The 27087-nt window shown below is 34.5% G+C and overlaps 2 protein-coding genes and 1 long non-coding RNA gene across 6 annotated transcripts; 2 read left to right on the forward strand and 1 right to left on the reverse strand.

Annotated features, from left to right (window-relative positions):
* Positions 1-4243, forward strand: LOC130461983 (uncharacterized). Of its 3 annotated transcripts, none has more exons than XR_008922063.1 (4): positions 1-224; positions 1362-1571; positions 3099-3512; positions 3687-4243. It is a non-coding gene; the product is annotated as an uncharacterized lncRNA (long non-coding RNA). The 3 variants fall into 3 exon arrangements; XR_008922064.1 differs by having other exon boundaries at positions 3257-3538; XR_008922062.1 differs by having other exon boundaries at positions 2-224; positions 3099-3538; positions 3687-4242.
* Positions 4244-12958: 8715 nt separating this feature from the next.
* Positions 12959-16017, forward strand: LOC130461448 (uncharacterized). Its single transcript, XM_056829555.1, has 6 exons — positions 12959-13027; positions 13972-14066; positions 14251-14423; positions 14537-14684; positions 14824-14905; positions 15997-16017. Exons 1-6 carry the CDS (start codon positions 12959-12961, stop codon positions 16015-16017), a joined length of 588 nt encoding a protein of 195 aa, XP_056685533.1.
* A 4885-nt stretch (positions 16018-20902) lies between these two features.
* Positions 20903-24345, reverse strand: LOC130461039 (uncharacterized). Of its 2 annotated transcripts, none has more exons than XM_056828923.1 (6): positions 24236-24345; positions 24061-24143; positions 23735-23771; positions 23040-23560; positions 21217-22087; positions 20903-21127 (listed from the first exon to the last, which is right to left on the reverse strand). In XM_056828923.1, exons 4-5 carry the CDS (start codon positions 23045-23047, stop codon positions 21286-21288), a joined length of 810 nt encoding a protein of 269 aa, XP_056684901.1. In that variant the 5' UTR covers positions 23048-23560; positions 23735-23771; positions 24061-24143; positions 24236-24345; the 3' UTR covers positions 20903-21127; positions 21217-21285. The 2 variants fall into 2 exon arrangements, with proteins under 2 accessions (XP_056684901.1, XP_056684900.1); XM_056828922.1 differs by having other exon boundaries at positions 23040-23145; positions 23397-23560; positions 23735-24143.
* Positions 24346-27087: the final 2742 nt, after the last annotated feature.

The following is a 27087-nucleotide window of genomic DNA, read 5'->3' on the forward strand; positions in this document are numbered from 1 at the left end:
GAACCACCCCTTAAGATGAGAACTGAGAACTAATCTTAACCGTAGATCAAATTTATCCAACCGCCGACAATCTACCCGACCAACCCAAAAGGGTAATTTGGTGATTTTGTAGCGCTGACTGACCTCCTCTCTCAACCCAATTTTCAGAATTTGTTTCTCTCTCCTCGTTCAATTTTCTCTCTCCTATTGGAAATCATCTCTCTGCGATTTTTCACCCTCTTCAAGTACGTTCATCCTTTCGAATCTTCTCAATTTCAATTTAGGTTAAGTAAGTAATTTAGTTTGATTTACAATTTTTGTTTCATGTTCTGTTAGATTTATAGTTCAATTATTTCGGATTTTGATTGTTGAAATTTGGGTTTCACAAATTATTTGTTTCAGTGCTTTGCGATTTGGGTTGATAAAATTAGGGTTTCAAATTTCGATTTTGTTGATGTTTTTGCTGCTTTGATTGCTAACTTTAGATCTTTTATATTTCTAGTTTGTTTTAGCTTTTTCGATCGATTTGATAAAATTGGGGATTTTATATTGCTAAAATTAGCGTTTCTTTCAAATTTTTGTAATCACTTGCCTGCAACGCCATGATTTTCGTAAGCTTCGTTTTGGTTTATAATGATTCTTCATTCTAGAGATTACTTCTTTGTTACACTTCTTATGATTACATATTCTATCTTGTTTTTGTTTTGTTGTTGAATTCGAGTGGGTTGTGTTTTGGTTTACTTGGTTCTTTCGCTACTGAATTTGGTTTACCTAGACACAAAAACCAAGATAAGCAATCACACCAACAAGTCCTTGATTCCAGATCCCAACAACCCTGATTTTGAAGAACTGAAAGTACGGTGATACTACTATGATCAATACAAAACTATTAAAGAAATAAAATGAGTATACCTGCTCCCCTGCTGGCAGAACCTCTGCATCTGGTTGGCTACTAGTGCTTTGGTGGCCTTGCTGTGAAACTTGCAAACCTTGTGACGTCTGTGTCCTTGGATTTGGATAGATATTCGGTACAATTATCCACCTGACACATGGGATAGTTCCCGCCACTGCCTGGAAATCCAAACCCCTTTTTGTTAGGCCTTGAAGAGGAAGTTGGATCCTCATTTGTGTTTGAGCTTTGGACATTCCTAACACTGACCTTGTTGATACTAGTTCATGTTACATTACTGTCTCCAACCCCACCTAGATGTAACCGGAGACTACCGCCATCTTGTTCTTGTAGGCCATCATTCAAGACGGTTGCTGCTCTTTGAAGTAAACGAGCCGCTCAAAATAAGATTGACTCCTTCCTTTTATTTCGAGGCAGAACCTCAAGAAGAATACCCCAACAAAACTGACCAGCTTCAATTGTTTTATTTCAGGTGCAACATTATTGGCTGATGTAGGTGTTGCACAGATTGGTTGATGTCGCCGGTGGTTGCAGAGCTGCTGTTGCAGGTCAGTCGAGGGTGGTATGCTGCCAGTGATTGACTTTTGGGCAGTTGTTCTGCTGTGTTTGGCTGCTCTTTAGCAGTGTTGTGTGTGTGGTGTTGCTGCAAGGGGGTAGTGGTTGTCGTTGCTTGTTGTTTCGGGTTGGTTTTTTGGCCTATGTTGGAGTTTGTTTAACTACTTTTTTTTCCTTTACTTCGACAATCAATTTACATATTTTGGTTTACTTTTATTTAACTAGCCTGCTAGCTCAATTGGTAGAGCATTGTGCAAATGCACAAAAGATGTGGGTTCGAATCCCACGTAGGTTCATATCTACTTTTGGTATATTTTATTTACTTTTAGTTTGTAAACCTTTACTTTGACCTCCATACCCGGAGTTTTTTTTTGGGATTTGCATATTTACTTTTAAGATTTTCTTATTTACTTATGAGTTCTTTTAATTTACTTTTGAGTCAATTATCAACGTTTTAGTATTTTAAAGCACGTAATCACCAACCTATGTAGGATGTGAACCTACACCCATTTGTAATGGCACATTGCTCTACCATTTGAGATAATAGGCTTCGACTTAATATTTTAAGAAAAAAATTATAATAAAAGTTGCATTATTATTTAATTTACTTTTACAACAATTTAGTTTACTTTTAGAGAGTTATAGTTTACATCTCCACGCTTGGAACCTTAGAGACATACCTCTATTTCCCTAATTATTCCACCTTACAAAAATAATAACGACAACAGTTCTCCCCCTCCCCTGATACAGGACTGATGATGACACCATTTTTGTTGCTGATAATGTTGTTAGAATCTTAGAGAAGTATGATCATATGTTCATAAGAAATACTATTACACCGGGAGCAACTCTGAAAGTCATGTCCAAAATATTATCTTCTCCTATAGTCCTGTGCTATAGCTTATGGAGGTAGTGGTTTCGCCATCAACTATCCTCTTGCTAAAGAATTGGCCAAAATGTAGGATCGTTGTAACTTACTGTGTGCAGGCTCAAACCAGACCAACATCAGAAAATACTGGTTAAACATTTAACATTACAAATAGATTCAAGCTTAAAAAGAAAAGCAATAAACATCAAACTTCAGCAACCTCAGCCAGCCAAAAGTGCAGTGTATATACTTTTAATTTGTTTATATTTACTTTTGGAACAATTCAATCTACTTTTGGAGCAATTTCATTTACTTATATATCATTTTCTTTACTTTTCTATTCCATGTTTTCCTTTTGAATAAGTTTTGTAACTCCTTTATTTTTTTAGTTTATGTATACTAATTGTACATGTACTTTAAAAATATTTTATTTACCTTTTATTTATTATGATTTACTTTTTAAGTTATTTATCTACTTTTTATTTAGTTTGATTTACTTTTTATTTATTTTTATTTACTTTTGAGTTTCTTTTATTTACTTATGAGTATTACTTTTGAGGTTTTTTATAATTCACTTTAGAAGACAACCTATGTAGGAATCGAACCTACATCCCATATGCATATGCATAATGCTCTACCATTTGAGCTAATAGGTTATTCACATAACAGTTAAAAGAAAATTATTACTGATGTTTCATTGTTATTTAGTTTGTTTTTAGAGAGATTGTGTTTACTTTTGCAGAGATTTAGTTTACGTTTAGAGAGATTCTGATTACTTTTGCATAGATTTAGTTTACTATCGGAGTAACTGCTAGCCAAACTTGAAGATCGGCTGCACAATGCATCAGCTAGAATTTACATGTATATCTTCAATGACAGTAAATACATGTTTATAAAGGATTCAGACTTGCCTGATAACCCAACTCTGTTCATTTCCGAGAAAGAGAGTAGCAGGGTAACTTCTGTCCGTGCTGCAAGCAACAACTCCAATAGACCAAGGACTGAAGGATACCACAGAGATAGGGTCAGGCCCTTTGTTCCCTGCTACTTGTACCACAAAACCCCTGCTCTTCTTGCGAGTGTTGTGAAGATTTCAAATACATCAAGGAATGCTATTGTGTCTTCTCCTGGTTCATCTGGTTCTACCGAAAATTTCAGGATGTCAACTCCATCTTTCACTGCCTGAAATAATCAAAGTTTGTAAGGCTCATAGATTATACAATAAGGTTCATTATGTATACTTTTCTCCAACTTCAGAAAAGTGCTTACTTAGAGATTAGTTTACTTTAAGAGAAATTTAGTTTACTTTTCTTCAATTTTTATTTACTTTAACACAATTTAATCTAGCTAATTGATTCACTTCTACAATAACAGAATATAGCACCCAACTACACCCAAGCAGTCAGACCCCATTCCTGATCAGAATCGCACACAACTTGCAAGCACTTGGAAATAGCTTCACTGAATGCAGGCCAGAACACTGCAACAACAGTAAACTGTGAGCATCTTACGGGCTCTATCATGGTGGCGGTGAGAACCCGAATTGAGAAACCAGAAAGCAAAGTCATGGGAGGGAGATACCCAAGATGACAAGATATCACCAATAACGAGAGAGGATCCCAAGGATACATTGTTGTAACTTTCAGGAGAGGTACGAAACACAGTAGAAAACAAAAACAGACATAATGAGATAACGAGGATGATAATGCCATGGTAAAAGTGTTTTTTTCAGCATAAGAAAATATAGAAAAAAGTGTTTCAGCCCTGCTTGCTTCAAAATTAGAGTTGAAGCAGCCCTTTGCAGTGCTCCTATCTGATTACAACAGGCTTCTAATGTTAATAATAGTCTACAAGTAGAGGAAAATATACCTTCTAACCAGGTAAACTGTGAAACTCTGGCTTAAATCAACTGTCCATCCTATTATCCTATATCCTAATTCATGTAATCTTGCGTGCTGTAAAAATAACTAAGCTAAAAAATCAGTCGCAACTTCTAAAAATAAGCTAAACAACATGAGTCACCACAAAAATGCATAATACAAAAAATTTGTTTACTTTTAGCGATAATAAGTTTACTTCTGCATAATTTTCGTTTACTTCAACACATTTTAATCTAGCTAAATTGATTAACTACTATCAAGCTTAAAATCGATCAGAAATTCAATCAGATCATCAGAAACATATATTGTATTCAGCGATATTGGAAGCTCAAAGGAAAAACAATACATAAATTTAAAACCTAGAAATCTAATTGAAATTTCCTCAAGATAAATCCAATTGAACGAAATTAGCATATTTACCTCTATCTTTGAGAAACATTGGATTGAATTCAAGAAATTATGGTCGAATTGACAGCAAGTTAGAGACGAACTTGCAAGTTTAACCTGAAATTGCACATCAAACTTTAGGAATTGGAGAAAGTGGTGAAAAAACTAAGTCGAGCATCATATTGAAGCAAAATATAATTTAGCAATGAAGAAGAAATTAAAAACTTAGAAACCGACTGTGACTGATTTGCGACTCTTACAAATTGTTGACATGAATCACAAATTCGGAGCTAAATATTGAGAAAATTCTAGTATTTGAGACTAGTTCTGGAATCGATTTGCATATTTAAATGCGTAATTGGCTATTCACTTAATTTTTTGAAGAAGTGGAGGTAGAAAATGAACATTGAAGATCGAATTTGTGGAAGAGTTCGATGAGTTAGAGAGAGAAAATATGGATTACTGAGAGAAGGTGTTCATTTTTTTCGTGGAGAGAATGGTTCAATGACGTAAACAGTGACATGGTTGAAGTGAAATCACATCCGTTGTTTTATTCAAGATCCAACGGCTACTAGAGGTTCTCATTATAGAGAGGTTCTCATCTTAAGAGAGGTTCTCACCAGAACCTGGTCCTATATATATATATAGGGGAGGGATCCGGTGAGAACACCTCCTTATGTGAGAACACTTCTTATGGTGAGAACACTTCTTATGGTGAGAACACTTTTACACTCTCTATGTTCTATATTTGTTCAACAATGTTCTAAATTTTCAAACTCATGTTCTAAATTTATTCAACCATGTTCTAAACTTATTTAACCATATTCTAAATTGGTTCAGCCATGTTCTAAATTTATTCAAGCATGTTTTAATTTTATTCAACCATGTTCTAAATTTATTTAAGCATGTTCTAAATTTATTCAAGCATGTTCTAAATTTATTCAAACATGTTTTAAATTTATTCAACGATGTTCTAAATTTTGAAACTCATGTTCTAAATTTATTCAACCATGTTCTAAACTTATTTAACCATGTTCTAAATTGGTTCAGCCATGTTCTAAATTTATTCAAGCATGTTTTAATTTTATTCAACCATGTTCTAAATTTTTAACCTCATGTTCTAGATTAATTCAAGCATGTTCTAAAACTATTCAACCATGTTCTAAATTTGTACGCTCATGTTCTAAATTTATTCAAGCATGTTCTAAATTTATTCAAGCATGTTCTAAATTTATTCAACGATGTTCTAAATTTGTTCAACAATGTTCTAAATTTGTTCAACCATGTTCTAAATTTGTACCCCGTCAAAAAAAAATATATGTTCTAAATTTATTCAAGCATATTCTAAATTTATTCAAGCATATTCTAAATTTATTCAAGCATGTTCTAAATTTATTCAATCATGTTCTAAATTTATTCAACGATGTTCTAAGTTTGTTCAACCATGTTCTAAATTTGTTCAACCATGTTCTAAATTTGTAAGCTCATGTTCTAAAATTATTCAATCACTAGTTTAGGGCCCGTGCAACGCACGGTTATTACTAAAATAATTTATTATTTTAATAGTAACTAAAGACTTGTGATATTAGGAAAACATGAAAGCAAAAAGGATATATGAAAAAATATAAATTCAAAGTTGTGTAAAAAAAATATTCAAATGAACTAAACTTGCATATATATTACTATAGAAAGTTAAAAATTATAGTTGTTTACTTGTATGTAGAACGATTTAACAACGTTAACCAAACCCGAATGACTCAAGACTAATTTTCGAAAAGACCCGAGCATAACCGAGTTAGTCAAATACAACATATTTTGAATTGAGTAAAATTTTGATAAATAAACTCATATGTTAGTCTACTTACCATGTATTATTATTTTATTTAACATTCTTACTTACCAGTTACCATGTATTATATTATTAATAGTAGACTACCATTAGAAGTTCATTTATCAATATTTTTTATATTTCTTATCAGATTAATAAGTTATAATAATGCATAAATAAAATTATAACGGAAAAAATAATATTGATTTAGCTTTCCTCCAATAATATATTATGCAGTACACATCTATGTTAATTAAAATATATTTTTATCTTAGTTTCCTAAAAAAACGTACTTTAATTTATTTATTTTAAAGTAAAAAAATAAAAGCCATTTTGGCGGGAAAAAATCACACCAGGAAATGACACGTGTCATTCCTGGTGTCTCTTTTAGTATATAGTAATAGATGTTTTAAATTTTTAAGCTCATGTTCTAAATTTATTCAAGCATGTTCTAAATTTATTCAATCATGTTCTAAATTTGTTCAACCATGTTCTAAATTTATTTAAGCATGTTCTAAGTTTATTCAAACATGTTCTAAATTTATATTTCGAAGCCACCAAATTGAACTCGATTTTAATTTTTGGAATTGAGAAATCAATTGAAATCGACTTTAATTGTTGAATTCAGATTACGAAAATCGATTGAGAATGTCGATTAAAATTCGATTTTGAAACCGCCTAACAATCAATTGACTGATATTAGAATCAAAGAAATCAATTTAGAACATGAAACTGGATAAATTTCGGATTAATTTAGAACATGAATTCGGATAAATTGACTGATACTAGAGTCAAAGAAAGCAATTGATTTAGAATCTCAGAAAAACGAAATCGATTGATTTAAAATCGAAATCGAAATCGAAGAATCGAAGAATCAAAGAAACCTAAATCGAAGGATCAAAGAAACCTGAGAGTTCGAACTCCGATTCGCGAACCACAACCACCGCGACCGGTGACGAATTTCTGCGAGCAGCGGCGAACGGCGTGAGGAAAGTAGAAGCGGCAGCGAGAGGAGAGAAGAAGCGGCGGCATAGAGGAGAGAAGCGGCGGAGTAGAGGAGAGAAGAAGCGGAGGAGATAGGAGAAAGAAACAGCGGCCAGAGGAGAAAGAAACGGCGGCGAGAGGAGAGAAGAAGCGGCGGCGATAGGAGAGCACAATCGGCGGCGAGAGGTAAGCAGCGGCGGTGGCTAGCGGCGGCGGCGATTGGTGGTGGTGTTCGAATAGGAGAGAGAGGGGAGTTGAAGAGAGAGGGGAGTTGAAGAGAGAGAACGTGAAAATCAGAAATATTGGAAAAAAACGTGAAAAAACAATTATATTGGTTTATAAAAATCACGAAAATGCCATTATAGAAAGTGTTCTCACCGTAAAGAAGTGTTCTCACGAGAGCAGGGATCCGGTGAAAATAGGTCCCTATGTGAGTATACTAGTATATATGAGAACGAATCTAATCCGTAGGATTAGATTCAATCTAATGGCTAGGACTAAATGATGAAACAACCATCCACCTTCCCCATTAAAAACCATGTTTCTTTAATTAAACCCACCCACTTTCTCTCTCTAAGACCTCCCTCTTCACTTTCTCTCTCTCGCGACTCTCTGTTCTCTCACGAAATTTTCTCTCTCTTCTCGACAAAACCACCATCGAAGCTCCAAGAACGGCCGATCAACCTCCTTCATCGCCGGTGTATTGTTGATTTAAGGTATTTCGAGCTCAATTGTTCTATATTTCTTCTCTCATTTTACAAGTTCCCCTAATTTTAACATAATTTGTTCAATTGAAGATGGCTGGAGCAGAAAAACAATAAGAACGATGAAGGTAAGCAAAATTCACAAATGTTTACCTAATTTCGAACTTGTTTCTTTGTTTTTATACATTAATTGAAGTTAATTTTTGTTAGATTTTGATTTTCAGCAAAAAAACCACGACAAACTAGCAAACAATATCCAGAAAATCCACAAGAGTATGTTTCGATTCATTAATTTTAGTGAAATATATTTATTAATTTCCGAATTTTTTGTAAATATTTTCGGAATACTTCTGATGCATTTGTAATTATCAGTGGTTATATTTTTAGTGGTTATATTTTTTGTTAGAACATATAGCTGAACTGATTAGAACATGTAGCTTAACTGATTAGAACATATAGAAATAATGTACAGAATATATAGCTTCACTAGTTGAAATTTTGGAACATATAAATTCAATTGTTAGAACATATAGCGTATCCTTTTAGAACATGTTGGTTCACTAGTTAGAACATATAGTTTCGTTGGTTAGAACATATAACATATGCTGTTTTTTAATATAATATCCATATTAAAAACATAAATAAAGTTTGGATGTGTTTGGTTTAGAGGAATTACCTGTTGTGTTGAGCTTTGGTTATGGTTCTTGAGCTTTGGTTATGGTAATAATCCAAAGAAAGGCGAGAGAATCCATTAAGGAACTTAAGCCTATTGTCATTTTCCTTTATGTTGTTTGTCTTTTGTAAGCGATTTGTAATTAAAAAGGGAGGGAAGTTAGTATGCATGAATGTTGATTGTATTAGGTGAAAGTGGGAAAGTAGAGAACCTCTTGAACATTCTCAAGTAATACATGTTTACAAGCTTTAAGCATTTATCAATACAAATTACAATCTTTTCTTTAAACAATGAGTTTGAGCGAGTAAGTTCATTGCATGATGACCAGCAGAACCACCTGGACATTCCATTTGGATTACAAAACCAAGTTCACAAGACCATTATCCATTTATGGCTCATGTTAGTAACCAATTTGGGAAGAAAAATAAGTATATCAGTTTAGATAAAGGTACAAAAATATTTCAGGAGAAGTGTAGTGGTCTGTTTTGTTTTTTGCTAATGGGTTAGTTCCCATACGAGTGTAATGGATGTTCAACATCAGAACATGTACTTTGTTAATGCAGAACATGTACCTTAACTAGTTAGAACATATTGCTCAACTTGTTATAACATATAAGTTTAATTGTTAGAACATAAACTTTAGCTGGTTAAAACATGTAGGTTTAATTATTAGAACAATTAGATGAAATGTACAGAACACATGATATTATATTGGTCCTTGGAACTTACATTAAATGAGTTCAAAACATAGTTTTAATTACTGCAGAACAAAAGATAAGTAACTCAGAACATATACTTTGTTAATGCAGAACATGTTCCTTAACTATTAGAACATATTGATCAACTTGTTAGAACATATAAATTTAATTGTTAGAACATTTCTTCATTTTTTTTGGATATTTATGTTTTAAATTTCATAACAATATATTCTGAAACTAGAAGGATATGTTCCAATATTCTCTTATTGTATGTAATATGTTCCTAAATATGCTTTGGGTCTGAGTTTTTGCCTATATTTATGACAACTTTGGCCAGGTTAGCTATGTTGTGTTTTCATGTGGGGCATTATGGGCTAGTATAGCTGTTGCAAAGATTGGGGTTGGTCTTAAGTGGTTGCATAGTTGCTAGTGTAGGCTATTTGTTTTGCTGGGAGGGTTGTTGCAGGTAAGTCTAGGGTGGGGAATTGTTCTGCTATGTTTGGTCGCTGCTAGAAGTTTTGTGTGTATGTTGTTGTTGCAAGTAATGGTCGTCAATGTTTGGTGTTTTGGAACAATGCCTATTAGCTCAATTGGTAGAGCTTTGTGCGGTTGCACAAGGATGTAGGTTCGAATCCTACATAGGCAACTTTTTCCATTCCATTTATGATATTAATTAATTCTCCTATTTGATGATTCTTTACTTTTAAATCACTTGTGTTTACTTTTAATTTTGTTTACTTACTTTAGAACATATGTATAAATGTTTAGAATATTAGCCTTTTTTTGTGGAACATGAAATATAACACTTGAACTGAAGGCAACAATTTGTAGAGAAACTAGACAGGGAGCGGGGAAGCATGACTGGGATGGCTAAGATGTATGACCAACATAATTCCTCACTGGCGGAGTCTGATAAGAAAGCGGGTAACTCCTCAACACCTTTATGCATAGAAGTTGACAACAAGTTATCGCGAGGTGGTGTCGATATATTCCAAAGAAGTGATGACTGAGGAATCATTGGACTTAAAACCATTGTAGGGGTGTCCATGTTGTTCGCTCTACTCACATGTGTAACGAGAACGTTGCTTGATTGTGAGCCTTGTTTACCAACATCTGAGGCCCTAGACCAAACAACGAAAAAGTATTCACGGGCTAATAGAGTTGCACTACTAAGCTCTAAATCTAAGATCATCAAAGACACGACTGACATTCTCGAGTCGTGGGTAGGTGTTTAAGACACTTAGCTCAGCTTGTACTGGAGGGTATCTCTCATGTAGGACATATCCCTATAAATACATTGGCGCTAACTTGTGTGTTTTTAAAAACCTATGTAGGATTTGAACCTACATCCATGTGCAATGGCACATTGCTCTACCATTTGAGCTAATAGGTTTTAACAAGAAAACGAAAATGCATGTAGTACTATCTATATAGTAAATAGAAAAATGTAACAACAACTTTCATTATAGAGTAATAAAAGAACATAGCCCCAATAATTAGAACATACACACCAATAATTAGACCATCCAATCAGCAAACACAACGTTAAAGGTAAATTCGAACTTGATTTTGAGCATAAGCATAGGCCGAATAAGTACAACCAAGTCATAGTCTATGAGGGGCATATCCAGTGTTGGATGCCTTTGACTCGAATTACAATACACAATTCATGCAGCTGCTCCCATCAGTAAAAGTTTTAAAAATCAATCTGGCCCTGAAATCTCATTTCATAAAATATGTTGTATGGAAAGCATGGAAAGACTTAAGAGTAATAACCAACCTTAGTTTTAATAACCAATGCATTTTTTAGGTCTTACTTTATAATTATCAATCTGCAATAATCAACATACAAATTCAAACAAATGTTCAGAACATATATATAAACCTTTAGAACATACGCAACGATAACTAGAACATACACAACGATAATTAGAACATATGCACTAACCGCAAACATCTGGGAATTGCTTTTAGCAAGATCTTAATTCTGCAGCTATGTTCTCTGAAGATTAAATCTCATCTTTTGCAGCTCAACACTTTTTTATTCCATAACTTTACACCATATAGTAAGGAAATATGGAGAAAGTTTTACATCCACCTTTAAATTCGACATTTACAAGTGTGGTTTTTTTTTTTTTTGCAACCCAGGAATAATTTACTACAACAATCTGACAATGTGTGAAATTTACTTCAATAATGGATTATACAAAACATGTCATAATTTATAAATAAAGGGGAAGTGGAATTTAATCAGATTTGAAAATGAAGGAGACTTTTTCTCTTCTATAAGTTTCATCTTCACAACATTTTCTTGAATCACAAATTCAAGACATGAAATGTTCATTAAGTTTTACAAATTAAACACGAGTAACTTTACAAAACAACTTAGATAAAAGTTTAGAACATATATATAAACCTTGAGAACATATGTAACGATTATTAGAACATATGCATCAATAGTTTATAACATAAGAAATATTATTTAATTCTTAGATTAATACCAAAGTACCTAATGTAATTCGAAGCTCCGTTCCACCTGAAATCAAAACATACAAACCTATAATCTCAAAAGTTTATTCACTAAAAGAAACGGATATCTCACCATTAATAGATTAACATTTGAAAACAATATGAATATTAAAAGCTAAAAATCAACCAAAGTAGTACATAAATACAAAAAATTAAGAACAAAAACAAATTTTAAAGTTCAATAAATCTCAGAAACATAAAAAAAAAGGAGCAATCAAATTGTTTCTAGAACTATGAAGTGGATCGATCTAGATGAACATCTTAATTTCAACAAAAAAAAACTAATTATTCTCTCCATAATTTAAAAACAGACCCAAATTTGAAATCATACCTTTGAATAAACCTAAAAAAGACGAAAATCGGAAAATATGGTGAAGATACTTGTTAAATTCGAAAGATTATCCGATGAAATTGTAGAAATTTGAGGAAATTCGAAGAATTTGGAGAAGATCTTTAGAATTTAAGTCTCAAGTTGTGGAGAGAAAGGAAGAAGCTATTAAACTTTAGGAGAGAGAAAGTGAATGGTACGAAAGAAGATGGAAATTGGGGTTAAGTGTTCAAATATTACCAAAAATTCCATTAATCAACAATTTAATCTGAGCGGTCAGATGAAATCAAGATTGACAGTCTAGATGTGTTCTTATATAAGATAGTGTTCTCACATAAAGGAGGTGTTCTCACAAGAGTCTTCCCCTATATATATATATATATATATATATAGAATCGGGATCTGGTGAGAACCACCCCTTAAGATGAGAACTAAGAACTAATCTCAGCCCTCAATCAATTCAATCTAACGGACCACAATCCACCCGACCAAGTAAAAAATAGTAAGGGCAAATAGGTAATTTTTGGAATTTGAATGACATCTCCATTTTTTTCCTGATTCACGGTTTTCTCTCTCTATTTCTTTTGCTTTCTCTCTCCTCCTGCAAATCCTCTCTGTCGACTTCATCTTCTTAAATGCTTCGATTTTCGTTGTTCCTGCAACTCCTCACCTTCTCGCGATTGCTTCTTTCTCAGTTCGGGCAGGTATATATTGAACTTTAGATTCTTTTTCCGGTTTCTTTTCTTTTGTAGGGATTGAATTTTGTTCAAGTTTTTGGATTTAGGTTTTACATGTTTCTTTTAGCGAAATTTGGTCGATTGTGTTGGATGTAAGTTTTATTTTGGCCGAATTGATTGAACACACAATTAATTTGGGCTTTTAAATTTCTGAATTTGTTTCATTGTTTGTGATTTTCATTTCTAAAATTGGGATTTTCAAATTGCCATTGTGATTTTTATTGTTCATATTAGGTAGGTGTTTTGCGATTCAGAATTTGTGAAACTTAAGTGTTCTAGTTCCTACTGATGCTCTGCCTAATATCATAAATACATGACTGGTTTTCTTGATGAAACTTCCTGACTGAAACAGTTAACCTCAAGTGTTTAGATATTAGTGGCTTAGTTTTGATTATTATTAGTTCGTTTTAAGCACTTGATGTAGGACGTTGTTTGGTGATTTGTTGTTTCTATTACTGACAGAGTTAGGGTGGGTCTGGAGTTAGGTGAGTTGTGTGCCCGTGGTGTGTGTGTGTGGTGTGTGCGCATTGATATACAAATATCAACGTTTCTTTGAGCTTATTGTTTCTCAAACTAAGGTAAGTAGTTTAGACATTCAGAATGTTATACTTGTTTCAGTACTTGTGATTCTAGCTAAGGAGGTACTTGTTTTGTTTTTGAAGTTCCTTTGACTCTCTGGCTTGTTGGCCAAAGTTGACTTTTGTTTCATTTGTTGGTTTCTTGCCGAGCTTTTGTTTTTCTCTCGGCTTTTAGAGATAGGGTTGGGAATGGTTGTTAGAGATGGAATTGGTGATGTTCTTATGTCTGCAGGCCATGCTACTGATCCTAGTTGGCTAGTCATCCCAGCAGAAGCCATTGCATTTCTCTTTCTAATTTAATATCTTTACTTTAAATCAAATTGCAAATTGCAGATTGTGTGCATTTCATGTTCTGTTGAGAGGCAGCTGTTGGTGGCACCAGATGTTTTTGAAATCGAGGAAGACTTTGGAAGGGCTCGAGCCTACAAGTAATGTGGCATGTCTGATCTTGTTCAACAAGTAATAGAGAGCTTGTATGACCACTTTTACAATGGCTCTGGTGTATTGATTAAAATGATGTTCAAGTTACTAAAAATACTAGTATTTGCTTGTTATATGCATTAGAGATAAAGTCCCGGTTTTCTTTCAATTGATTGGATATCTGATTTACAGCCAGTTAATTGTATCCATTGGATTTTCTATTGAGAGGCAGCTGCTGGTGGCACTAGATGTTTTTGAAATCGAGGAAGACTTTAGAAGGGCTCGAGCCTACAAGCAATGTGGCATGTCAGATCTTGTTCAACAAGCAATAGAGAGCTGGTATGACCACTTTTACAATGGCTCTGGTGTATTGATTAAAATGATGTTCAAGTTACTAAAAATACTAGTATTTTCTTGTTATATACATTAGAGATAAAGTCCCAATTTTCTTTCAATTGATTGGATATCTGATTTACAGTCCAGTTGATTATATGCATTGGATGTTCTGTTGAGAGGCAGCTGCTGGTGGCACCAGATGTTTTTGAAATTGAGGAAGACTTTGGAAGGGCTCTAGCCTACAAGCAATGTGGCGTGTCTGATCTTGTTCAACAAGAAATAGAGAGCTGGTATGACCACTTTTACAATGGCTCTGGTGTATTGATTAAAATGATGTTCAAGTTACTAAAAATACTAGTATTTTCTTGTTATATGCATTAGAGATAAAGTCCCGGTTTTCTTTCAATTGATTGGATATCTGATTTACAGCCCAGTTGATTGTATCCATTATTCTTCTACTGCACAACTATCTTTGCTTGAAGATGAGATGCAGAGAGTGGAACGAGTTAATGTAAGTAGAAAGTGTCTTTATTTCAAGGACTCTGATTTATTGCTTTCATTGGTCTGTAGCGATCAAGTTTTTTTGATAATTGCCTTTTGCTTTTATGCTTCTGGATCTTGAAACTGTGTTTGTGAATTGTGCCTATGCTATTCTAACTTCAAACACTCGTGTTGGATCTTCGGCTAAAACATGGAATTCTATTACTGAAATAAAGTAGCCTAGTCTCTTAGATATGTACCAATCTCAGACACCTACTACTCAGTCTGAGTAACATCGGTCTCTACAAAATAGAGATCAAGTTTTTCTTTTGTTTATATTGATCTAGACTGTATATGGGTTTCTCTGTTAGTCGAACCCATTCCAACTCAAACACTCAATGTAAGTAGAAAGTAATCGAGGCCTTTACTTTTGAATTATTTTGATTTACTTCTTTTGGTTTTTGCTTTACTTTAATTTATTCTATTTAAAAACACTAGCCTACTAGCTCAATTGGTAGAGCATTGTGCAAAGGCACAAAAGATGTGGGTTCAAATCCCACGTAGGTTCGTTTACTTTTGAGTTTCCTTTATTTACTTTTGAGTCTATATTGTTTACTTTTGAGTCTATATTGTTTACTTTTGAGTTTCCTTTATTTACTTTAGAGTCTATAGCACTAAAGCGCTTGCAACAGGTCTGCAGACCCTCAAAATTTTCTGCAACACTAAACATACCAATGGAAAAAATACTGATTTCATTTCTCAAACAAACAAAAAAGACTACCAATTTGCTGATATTTACTTTTATATTTTCTTATTTACTTCTGAGTACTTTTAATTTACTTTTGAATATTTTTTATTTACTTTTGAGTTTATTATCCACTTTTGAGTTTTTTTTTACACGTGTGAATCACCAACCTATGTAGGAGTTGAACCTACATCCATGTGCAATGGCACCTTGCTCTCCCATTTGAGCTAATAGGTTTCGACTTTATATATATTTTTTTAAAATATTACAATCAAAGTTCCATTATTTAGTTTACTTTTAGAGAGGTTTAGTTAACATTTTGAGAGATTTAGTTTACTTTTGCACAATTTAGTTACTTTATCAATGACTGTCCACAGGCTCAAACTGTTAGGTTATGATACATATGAATAAACATAAATCATGCGGAAAAACCATAAAGCCAGGAAACATATTATTAACACATAATCATTTAGCATAATTCAGATGCATACACTTTGTAGCGTGCCCTCCCTAGCTGCGCCCGAACCGAACAAGAACAAGTCTTTAGGACTCCAAGTGTCGTCCCTCCGTAGATAGTCCACAGCACGTCCGGATCCGCCTTAAGCTTGACCAACTAGAATCGCCCTTAAGGTTCCTTAGATTTTCGGCTATTTGGGTGCAAGTGTTTGGCTTATTTTTGCTTAAAAATCTTACCTTGAATACTTCAATAATCGTCTGTTAAATATGTGACCATAGGCCTATATTTATAGAGTTTATGGAAAGGAATTATAATCCTACTAGGATATGGATTTATTAATTAGAATCCTATTTGAACTCTAAATAATAAATTTAATCTATTAGGATTAGGATTTTAATCATTGCACAAATTCCGATAGGATTAGGATTCGTTACGAACACGAGTGTCGCACGACCACGAGGGACGCACGCACCCGCGCAGGCCTTGCGGCCCACACGAGTGGGCGCTGCCTCGCAGCCCACGAACACATGCTCCAGCGCGCGCGCCTACGGTTGCGCTAGGCCTGGCCTTGCGCTGGGCCTGGCGAGGCTGTGGCCTTCGTGTTGGGCGCTTGGCTTGTTGGGCGCGGGCCTGGCTTCGTGCTGGGCCTTCGTCTGGCAAGCCTCGTCCGATGCTAATTCATACGATGCGCTTCCGATTAAATTCCCGGTTCCGGAATTCATTTCCGATACGAGCAATATTTGATATTTCCGATTCCGGAATTAATTTCCGTTTCGAACAAATATTTAATATTTCCGTTTCCGGAATTATTTTCCGATTCCGATAATATTTCCGATTCTGACAATATTTCCGTTTCCGGCAATATTTCCGATTCCGGCAATATTTCCATTTCCAATAATATTTTCCGATACGTACCATGTTTCCGTTTCGGGCAACATCTACGACATGGATAATATTCATAATTCCTATACGATCCATATTTGCGTTTCCGGCAATATCATCGTTTCCGGAGTATTCATTTCTTGCTTATGACGATCTCAGCTCCCACTGAAACCAAGATCCGTCGATTCCGAATATCCATAGATGGAGTATTTAATGCCATTAAATACTTGATCCGTTTACGTACTATTTGTGTGACCCTACGGGTTCAGTCAAGAGTAAGCTGTGGATTAATATCATTAATTCCACTTGAACTGAAGCGGCCTCTAGCTAGGCATTCACCTCACTTGATCTCACTGAATTATTAACTTGTTAATTAATACTGAACCGCATTTATTAGACTTAATATTAAATGCATACTTGGACCAAGGGCATTATTTCCTTCAGTCTCCCACTTGTCCTTAGAGACAAGTGTGCATTTCCTAATTCCTTTGTCGCTCGATGCTTGCTCTTGAACATAAGGTAAGAGTTGTCATCCTTATTATGTCCAGAGGTGTTTCTCGGTTTCAGAGTTCAACTGATCAAATAAACAGATAATCATAACCTATGATTCATCCGAGCACGACCATGCATTTTACAGTTTCTAGCTCTCCGAGTGGCCTTGTACAACTTTTAAGCATCTCATCCCGATTTATAGGAGGACAATCCCAATCTTGCGATCTTGAGATTAGACTTCGTTTGATAGGTGATTACCTGAGCGTTGCCTTTATAGCCTCCTTTTACGGTGCGACAGTTGGTCAACGTCAAAGTAACCAGTTATCAAACAAGTAATCTCAAATAACTCAGGTATTGAGGATTTAGTGTCTAATAATTTTAATGAAATTTACTTATGACAGATTTTCATCTCTTACAGTAAAGTTTCATAGGTCTGTCCGATACTAGTCTTCCCAAAGTAAGTATCTATGCAAATGATTATGACATTGCCATGTCCACATAGTTCAAGAAACAGAACTACTAGTCATCTTGCATTCTAGTCGTCTAACGTTTTCTATGCATCCAATTTTATAGAAAACTCCGACCAGGGACCATTTTCAACTTTTGACATTCAAGTTCACTTGATAGACATTTCTTAGTCACAGGACTGGTCCTGACAGTCTATCTTGAATATTTCGTCAAATTGAAGGGACTCATCATTTATTAAACCCCAAATTAAATGGAAAAATGAATTCTATTCATTTATTGTGAATGATTAACCAATAATGTTTTACAAAGTATTAAACTCTAAAACTTTAAAACATCAAATAAGGACATCAAAGCCATTCTCCAATATGCTTGATTCCCATAGCTGCAGTGTGCGAGTTGTGCTTCGCCTGTGGCAGAGGTTTAGTCAATGGATCTTATATGTTGTCATCAGTTCCAATCTTGCTTATCTCGACTTCTTTTCTTTCAACGAACCCTCGTAGAAGGTGAAATCCACGAAGTACATGCTTGACTCTTTGGTGGTGTCTAGGCTCCTTTGCCTGTGCAATAGCTCCGTTATTATCACAATACAGGGCTATTGGTCCTTTTATGGAGGGGACTACACCAAGTTCACCTATGAACTTCCTTAGCCATATAGCTTCCTTTGCTGCTTCATGTGCAACAATGTACTCCGCTTCAGTTGTAGAATCCGCAATGGTGCTTTGCTTAGCACTTTTCCAGCTTACTACACCTCCGTTGAGGCAGAAGACAAACCCAGACTGTGATCTGAAATCATCTTTGTCGGTTTGGAAACTTGCGTCCGTATAGCCTTTAACAATTAATTCATCATCTCCACCATAGACCAGGAAATCTTTGTGCCTTTTCAGGTACTTCAGAATATTCTTGGCAGCAGTCCAATGTGCCTCTCCTGGGTCTGAGTGGTATCTGCTCGTAGCACTGAGTGCGTACGCAACATTCGGGTACTTTATTGATATAAGTGCTTTGACTAAGTCCAATCATCTTTTTAGATCTATCTCTGTAAATCTTGATGCCCAATATGTACTGTGCTTCTCCTAGATCCTTCATCGAAAAACATTTCCCAGGCCAAATCTTGACAGAGTTTAACATAGGAATGTCATTTCCGATAAGTAATATGTCGTCGACATATAATAATAGAAAAGCAATTTTTCTCCCACTGACCTTCTTGTATACACAAGATTCGTCCGCGTTCTTGATGAAACCAAAGTCACTGACTGCTTCATCAAAACGTATATTCCATCTCCTGGATGCCTGCTTCAATCCGTAGATTGATTTCTTTAGCTTGCATACCTTTTTAGCATTCTTTGGATCCTCAAACCCTCAGGCTGTGTCATAAACATAGTTTCTGTTAAAACGTCGTTTAAGAAAGCGGTTTTGACATCCATCTCCCATATTTCGTAATCGTAATATGCAGCGATTGGTAACATTATCCGAATAGATTTTAGCATTGCAACTGGTGAAAAGGTTTCATCGTAATCCACACCGTGGACTTGCCTGTAACCTTTTGCAACCAATCTAGCTTTGAAAACTTCAAGTTTCCCATCCTTGTCCTTTTTCAGTTTGAAAACCCATTTGCTTCCAATGGCTTGGTAGCCATCTGGCAAATCGACCAAATCCTATACTTGGTTTTCAGACATGGAGTCTAATTCAGATTGCATGGCTTCATGCCATTGCTTGGAGCTAGGGCTCGTCATAGCTTGTTTGTAAGTCGCAGGTTCATCACTTTCAAGTAATAGAACGTCATAGCTCTCGTTCGTCAAAATACCTAAGTACCTTTCCGGTTGAGATCTATATCTCTGCGATCTACGCGGGGTTATATCTCTAGATTGTCCATGATTCTCACCAGAAACTTCTAAAGATCTCTGAGTTTCATCCTGAATGTCATCTTGAGCATTCTCTAGAGTTTGTTGTTCGACTCGAATTTCTTCGAGGTCTACTTTTCTCCCACTTGTCATTTTGGAAATGTGATTCTTTTCCAAAAAGATACCATCTCGAGCAACAAACACCTTGTTCTCAGATGTATTGTAGAAGTAATACCCCTTTGTTTCCTTTGGATAGCCCACAAGGATACATTTGTCACATTTTGGATGAAGTTTGTCTGAAATTAATCGTTTGACGTATACTTCACATCCCCAAATCTTAAGAAAAGACACTTTTGGAGGCTTTCCAAACCATAACTCATATGGAGTCTTTTCAACAGCTTTAGACGGAGCTCTATTTATAGTGAGTGCATCTGTATTTAGTGCATGTCCCCAAAATTCTATTGGAAGTTCGGCCTGACCCATCATTGATCTAACCATGTCTAGCAAGGTTCTGTTCCTCCGTTCCGACACACCGTTCCATTGTGGTGTTCCATGAGGAGTCAATACTGATAGAATTCCACATTCTTTCAGATGGTCATCAAATTCATAGCTCAGATATTCACCGCCTCTATCAGACCGCAGTGCCTTAATCTTCTTGCCTAATTGATTCTCTACTTCACTCTGAAATTCCTTGAACTTGTCAAAGGATTCAGACTTATGCTTCATTAGGTAGACATAACCATATCTACTGAAGTCATCAGTGAAAGTGATAAAGTAGCTGAAACCACCCCTAGCATTTGTACTCATTGGTCCACATACATCTGTATGGATTAAACCCAATACTTCAGTTGCTCTTTCTCCAACTTTAGAGAAAGGTTGCTTTGTCATTTTGCCAAGTAAACATGATTCGCACTTACCATAATCCTCTAAGTCAAATGGTTCTAGAATTCCTTCCTTTTGAAGTCTTTCCATGCGTTTCAAGTTAATATGGCCTAATCGACAATGCCACAGATAGGTGAGATCTGAATCATCCTTTTTGGCCTTTTTGGTATTTATGTTATAAACTTGTTTGTCGTGATCTAATAAATAAAGTTCATTGACTAATCTAGCAGATCCATAAAACATCTCTTTAAAATAAAACGAACAACTATTGTCTTTTATTAAAAAGGAAAATCCCTTAGCATCTAAGGAAGAAACAGAAATGATGTTTTTAGTAAGACTAGGAACATGGAAACACTCTTCCAGTTCCAAAACTAGCCCAGAGGGCAACGACAAATAATAAGTTCCTACAGCTAATGCAGCAATCCGTGCTCCATTTCCCACTCGTAGGTCGACTTCACCCTTGCTTAACTTTCTACTTCTTCTTAGTCCCTGTGAATTGGAACATAAGTGTGAGCCACAACCTGTATCTAATACCCAAGAAGTTGAATTAACAAGTGTACAGTCTATAACGAAAATACCTGAAGATGGAACTACTGTTCCGTTCTTCTGATCTTCCTTTAGCTTTGGACATTCTCTTTTGTAATGGCCTATTCCATCACAATAAAGACAGCTTGATATGGACTTGTCCTGCTTTGATTTAGCATTGCGCCCTTGGACTTTCCACTTTTCTTGAACGGTATCCTTTTAGCCTTGAGTAAATCTTTGGCTTCACAGTCCAGTATTATCTCAGCCTTTCTGACAAGGTGAATAAATTCTGCAACTGTTTCTTCTCTTGGTTCACTTAGGTATAGTTGCTTGAAGCGACCAAACCCATTGTGCAATGAATTGAGCAAGATAGAGACTGCCATCCTTTCGCTTATTGGTGTTCCTAGCAGATTTAGGCGATCAAAATATGAAAGCATAAGATCCACATGAAACCTTAGTGGGACGCCTACCCTTTGTTTAGTGCGAAGGAGTTGAACATGTATTTCTTGGACCTCCATCCTATAACACCTGTTTGGAGAACTAACCTTTAGACCATACATTGATTCAATCAACTCATGGACGTTCAGGTCCCTGTCCTCCGTGCTTCCACGACAGATATCCCTCAGATTCTTGATGAGCGTGAAAGGTTCATAAGCTACAAACCTTCTAGCCCATTCATCAGGGATATTGTTCAGCATGAGACTCATAACCTTTTTGAGGTCCGCATCCCAGGCGGAAAATCTTTCAGGGGTCATGTCTCTAGCATAGTAGCTTGGCATGGGATGTAACAGTACATACTCAAGTCCATTGAATCTGACTATTTCAACTAGCTTAGCTTCCCATTCAAGAAAATTTGTTAGGTTCAGCTTGACCATAAGCTCAGAACCCATGATGATGTTTTGATTGTTGTTTGCCATAGTAAAACTACAATTTGAAAAAGAATAAACAAATAAATAATCATTCACAGTTTCTCTTAATAAACTTAAATTCTAGCATACATGCATAATTCAATGTTCATTAAGCATTTTATTCAAGTTATGTGTTCCGGCAGGTGTGAATAAAATGATTCCAAGATCCTAAAATCCATTGAAGAATTAAGCACATTATGTATTTAGACTCAATTCTAAAATCTTTTAGGTAAGCAAAAGCCTTTTGCTAATAGTCTAGAAACTACTCTTGGTTGATAGGTACGTCTAAGAACCTTAGTTAAATTTTATTTACTTTAACACGTTTTTAATCTAGCTAATTGATTCACAGGCCAATCACAACACCCTAACCCCTAAACAGGCTGCACATTTAGCACGGTGTGACTGTCTATTTTGATTTTCAAAATTACAATCAAAGTTCCATTATTATTTAGTTTACTTTTAGAGAGATTTAATTTACCATTAGAGAGATTTGGTTTACTTTTAGAGAGAAAACAAATCGTCCTTTTACCAAGTTTAACAAATGAATTTACTTCTAAGCCTAACTAATTTACTTTTACCAAGTTTCGATCTACTTTAAAAATAAAATCCAGCATAACACAACAGTCAATTCGGACTTGCAAGCTTTGAACAAAATCTAGCATTTCAAACCAAACCATCAACACCCACATTCTCCCTGCAACAGCAACACACACACACACACACTCGCGCGCGCAAACACACACACACAACACTGTTAACACACTAACAACAGCCATACAGAATAGTATGCTGCCCAACAGTCAACGCAAGACTATACTAGCAGCAAGTTTGCATCACCAGCCCTTCAGTACCCCCCAGTTTTCTTATTTACTTGTGAGTTTTTTAATTTACTTTCAGAAGAAAAGAAAAAAAGAGAATTTCAAACTGCAACTACAACTCAAAACATCAAGGACAAAAGCTAGGATCACCTGATCATACACTGCTTCGAACAATCAGACTGGCATCAACTTAAACGGTTCTGCTAAGGTCACAAACCCACGTCAAAGAGTCTTTCCATTTTGGATTAATAAAAAACTGACAGTTTGGAAAAAAAATTATTAGTAATTCCTCAAGGTACAAAGTTGCTAAAGTGTAATATGGCTTATGGGAACACCTTAGCAACCAGGAAGCTGTTGACATTGTGAATACGAGATCCCGACATGTATGTCATCTTTTTATTTTTCTAGTTAAGAAATGATCTATTTTTCATGATTAAGTGGTGATTTAATTGAAATAATATAGAAATATGATAGCCTGTTCAGATGATTAAAATTGTGAAAAAGAACCTCAGAAAAGAAGTAAGTAGTTCATGCTAGTCAGTCAGTATCAGATACTCTTAGTATTTATGTTGTCTTTTACTCTGACTCTTGAGTGAAAGCATGTAATAAGAATTTGTTGTGTGCGTGGCAGGGAATTGCAAAGAAGCTTGTAAAAGCGGCGCTTTGTGAGGCTGCAAAGAAAAGAGAAATGAGATATTCAGATCTAAAGAAGATTGATCGAGGAGTTAGAAGGCGTTAACAGCAATGTGACTTTGTTTTCATTGTTTGTGAGGGTAATTGAATGCAAACAAATTTCTAGGCTTTGAATCTCAAAATCTAATCGACTTAAATTACTTTTGAATTACCTTTTGCTGCAGTTTCAAATCCTTCCTTCATTTTTGCCTGCAAAAAAACCGAACAAAAAGAAAAAAGCAAAAAATGTGTTCCACGAACAATCATTGTGCAAAATCAGTCAAAAAACAACATACCTGTATTAACCAAAATCAACCTAAAACACAAATTACAATTACTTTTGGGACATTCTTTCCTGAAATTTTAGGAGTTAATTGTTTAAGAATCTGAATAAAATTTCAAAAAAAAATCAATAAACCTAGAAATTTGCTCTAAATAAAATCGCCACGAATTTATACCAAAATCGCAATGAAGTTGAAATCGAATTTACAAAATTTACCTTTATCTACACAGATTTTACTCTGAATTCTGCATAATTTACATTTATATTTAAATTGGTACCAAAACCTTGCCAAATTCAACCTGAAATTGATACAAATAGACACTAGGAGTTTTGGAAAATGATAATTTCGCACAAATAATCTTCAATTCATGCTCAAATTGAGAAAGAATACCTGATTTTCGACAAATTTACAGAATCTAGGTCAAAAACTGAAGCAGTAAGCGTTGAAAAGAGACAAAGAGGGTGATTGAGTTGGTTTCGTTGAAGAGAGAGAAAGAGTTTCAGTGTTTAAAAACATAGAAAGAGAGATAAAATGTCAAACAATGGCGCGACATCAGGATATAATCCCAGCCGTCCATTTTGTTTCATCTAACGGTTTCTATAAGTTCTCATTATAAGACAGTTCTCATCTTAAGGGAGGTTCTCACCAGAACCTGGTCACATATATATATATATATATATATATATATATATATATATATATATATATATATATATATATATATATATATATGCTGAAAAGATGTACTAAACCGAAGTTAAATCTTTATGACATGTTATCTTTAGCTTTGACAACTTTGTTTAGTGGTGATAGTTACTTGAGAGTATCATTTAGAAACTATATAGTAAGATAGTCGTGATTATCATGCTCGATCCCTCCGTTTGGACATACCATATTCTTATAGACCTTTGATTGTTATAATGCCATATAAACAATCTTGATAATAATTCTTGGCTCATGCAAATGTCACCTTAACCCAGCCTACATGTTCCAAAATTCTTGCCAAGTTGATTTTATACCCTTTTGTGAGTCGCATTGAAGCATTTCACATATTTCACTTTGAGTAAATATAGCCATATTTTCTCAAATTCTTGTGAAATAGGTAAGTCATCTTTGGATTGTGAACGTAAATGTCTAGAACCTTCTAACAATAGTCATTTCTATGTCATGTTCAACAAGTAAGACCCATGTGTCTTAAATTAGTCAATTTTTAAAAATTCATGCCATGAAATCTTAGAATGTTGTCTTGTTGATATGGTCGTATGACATTGCCAAAGATATATGGAACACAAATCAAAATATTTGATTTGAACCTTCTGAAGTTTTAGTGTCAAGAGATTTGTTTGTTTATTAATCAATCATATGACTCAACCCTTAAATGACCATTTTATTCAAATAAACACTCAACGATTGTTTTTGTTTACTTTGAATGTGAGTCTTTCTGTGTCCAAACAGAAATTGTTTATGATGATTAATGGAACAAAATGTCATTAAGTTTAAGCCTTTTGAAGGACTTTAAAACAAACAGATGACCCTACAATTAATGTAGCACAACTTTGCTTCATTTCCCACCTGTAGGTCAATAACCAGACTTAGGTCCCAGAATTTAAGTTCCTAACGAAAGTTAGAAACTCAAGCGGTAATCTAATACCATAGGAGTTTGTTTTCTAAGTTGTTTCTCTTTAACATAAAATTCAAGGTAGAAGTAGAATTTTTAAATTCATTTCTTTTATTCCCGCTTCCTATCCTTTCTAGCACATTTTCTTATAGTCCAAAAGATTTTACTCTTTGATTGATCTTCTTAATTAGTTATGCTTACAAAGTCCCTTTCTTTTATTTACTTTGAATGACCACATCGATCTAATGAGTCTAGTTAATTATTAAATCAAAAGAAAATTGGTTGTTAACAATTTGTGGTACATGAGCATTTAACTCAATACTTTATTATTCTAAAACTACCCAGTATTTTGAATATATGAGGTCCAATTGGTCTACCATTCAAGTTCTAGTTTGAAAACAACCATGAAGATCACTATAAGAAAAATAGCATCCAAGATACAATCTCAGTCTCCTTTCTTTTGAGAATTGCTCTCAAAAGTTGTTACCAATCGATCGAGGAAATATCGCAGTTCTATTATCCGAATGCAATAAAGTTGAAGATTTACAATTATATGCATTTATAATTCACATTCTACAAAATGAATTAGCAAATAAAACATTTATCATACTTAATAACTTGAAATAAAAGCATTCATGCAATCATTAATGCTATTAAACATTTCATTCATGCAATAAAACATGGTCCATAATAAATGAAACGAATCTAAGACCCCTAAAGTCTTAAATCCTTAAGCATGCTTTGGCTTGTCTTAAGTCTTTTAAGATTTTAGGTAAGCAAACATATGCTAGTAATTCCACATTACTCTGGGTTAACGAACTAATGTCATAATTTATTCCATTGCCACAACATATACCAATATTGTTTGAGTTGAAACTACAATCAACGTACTCCTTTGGGATGTCTTACCATTTACGAATGCTAAAATCTCTTTTAAATAATAATATTAATATTTTATGAAAATTAATTATTACTTACTATGATTTTGTGGTAATATAGATTTTAAAGGATGATTTTATATGTACATATTATATATATATATATATGCTGGAATTTGGTTTAATTAATATTTTTGTTAATTCATGAAAGTACAAATTTAAATTTGTATTTAGAAAATGTTGATTTTAAAGTATTTATCGTTTTAATATTAATTCAATAATTTGAAAGAATTCGGACTCGGAGTTCGGAAAGAACGAACCAATGACAAACCTTAGCATAACACGGAATTGAGGTAATGGCTATTGTTAGTACCCGAAATCCCTTCTAAAAGAATTATGAAATTATAACGTTATGATTGAATTTATAAACTAAATATTTTGAGATGTTTTATGAATTGCGGGAATTTAATATGATTTGATTTTGATTAAATTATTTCATGATATTTATGAGAAATCATTAAAATAATAATATTGTATTGATCACATTATCTAAATGAATTTTGTTACTTCAACTGAAGTGCAAAGGCTAAGGAAAGTAAAATTAAATGCAACATGATAATTAAAGTGAAAGACCTAATCTGTTTGGCAGTATATGTTCACAGGTTACCATTCTCGGTCATGCATGTATCCATGGGGCATTAGCCCACCCATGTGGAGCACTTGTTCTTATGTTTTATGGGCACCTA

Source organism: Spinacia oleracea, chromosome 5, assembly GCF_020520425.1.
Source record: "Spinacia oleracea cultivar Varoflay chromosome 5, BTI_SOV_V1, whole genome shotgun sequence".
Lineage (NCBI taxonomy): Eukaryota > Viridiplantae > Streptophyta > Magnoliopsida > Caryophyllales > Amaranthaceae > Spinacia > Spinacia oleracea.

Excerpts from the sequence above, each read along its gene's own strand:
- LOC130461448 (XM_056829555.1), top strand. The coding sequence starts at position 12,959 with ATGCTTCGATTTTCGTTGTTCCTGCAACTCCTCACCTTCTCGCGATTG. Across the intron at positions 13,028-13,971 it reads TTCTTTCTCAGTTCGGGCAG|ATTGTGTGCATTTCATGTTC; the intron begins GTATATATTGAA and ends TGCAAATTGCAG. Across the intron at positions 14,067-14,250 it reads GGAAGGGCTCGAGCCTACAA|CCAGTTAATTGTATCCATTG; the intron begins GTAATGTGGCAT and ends TCTGATTTACAG.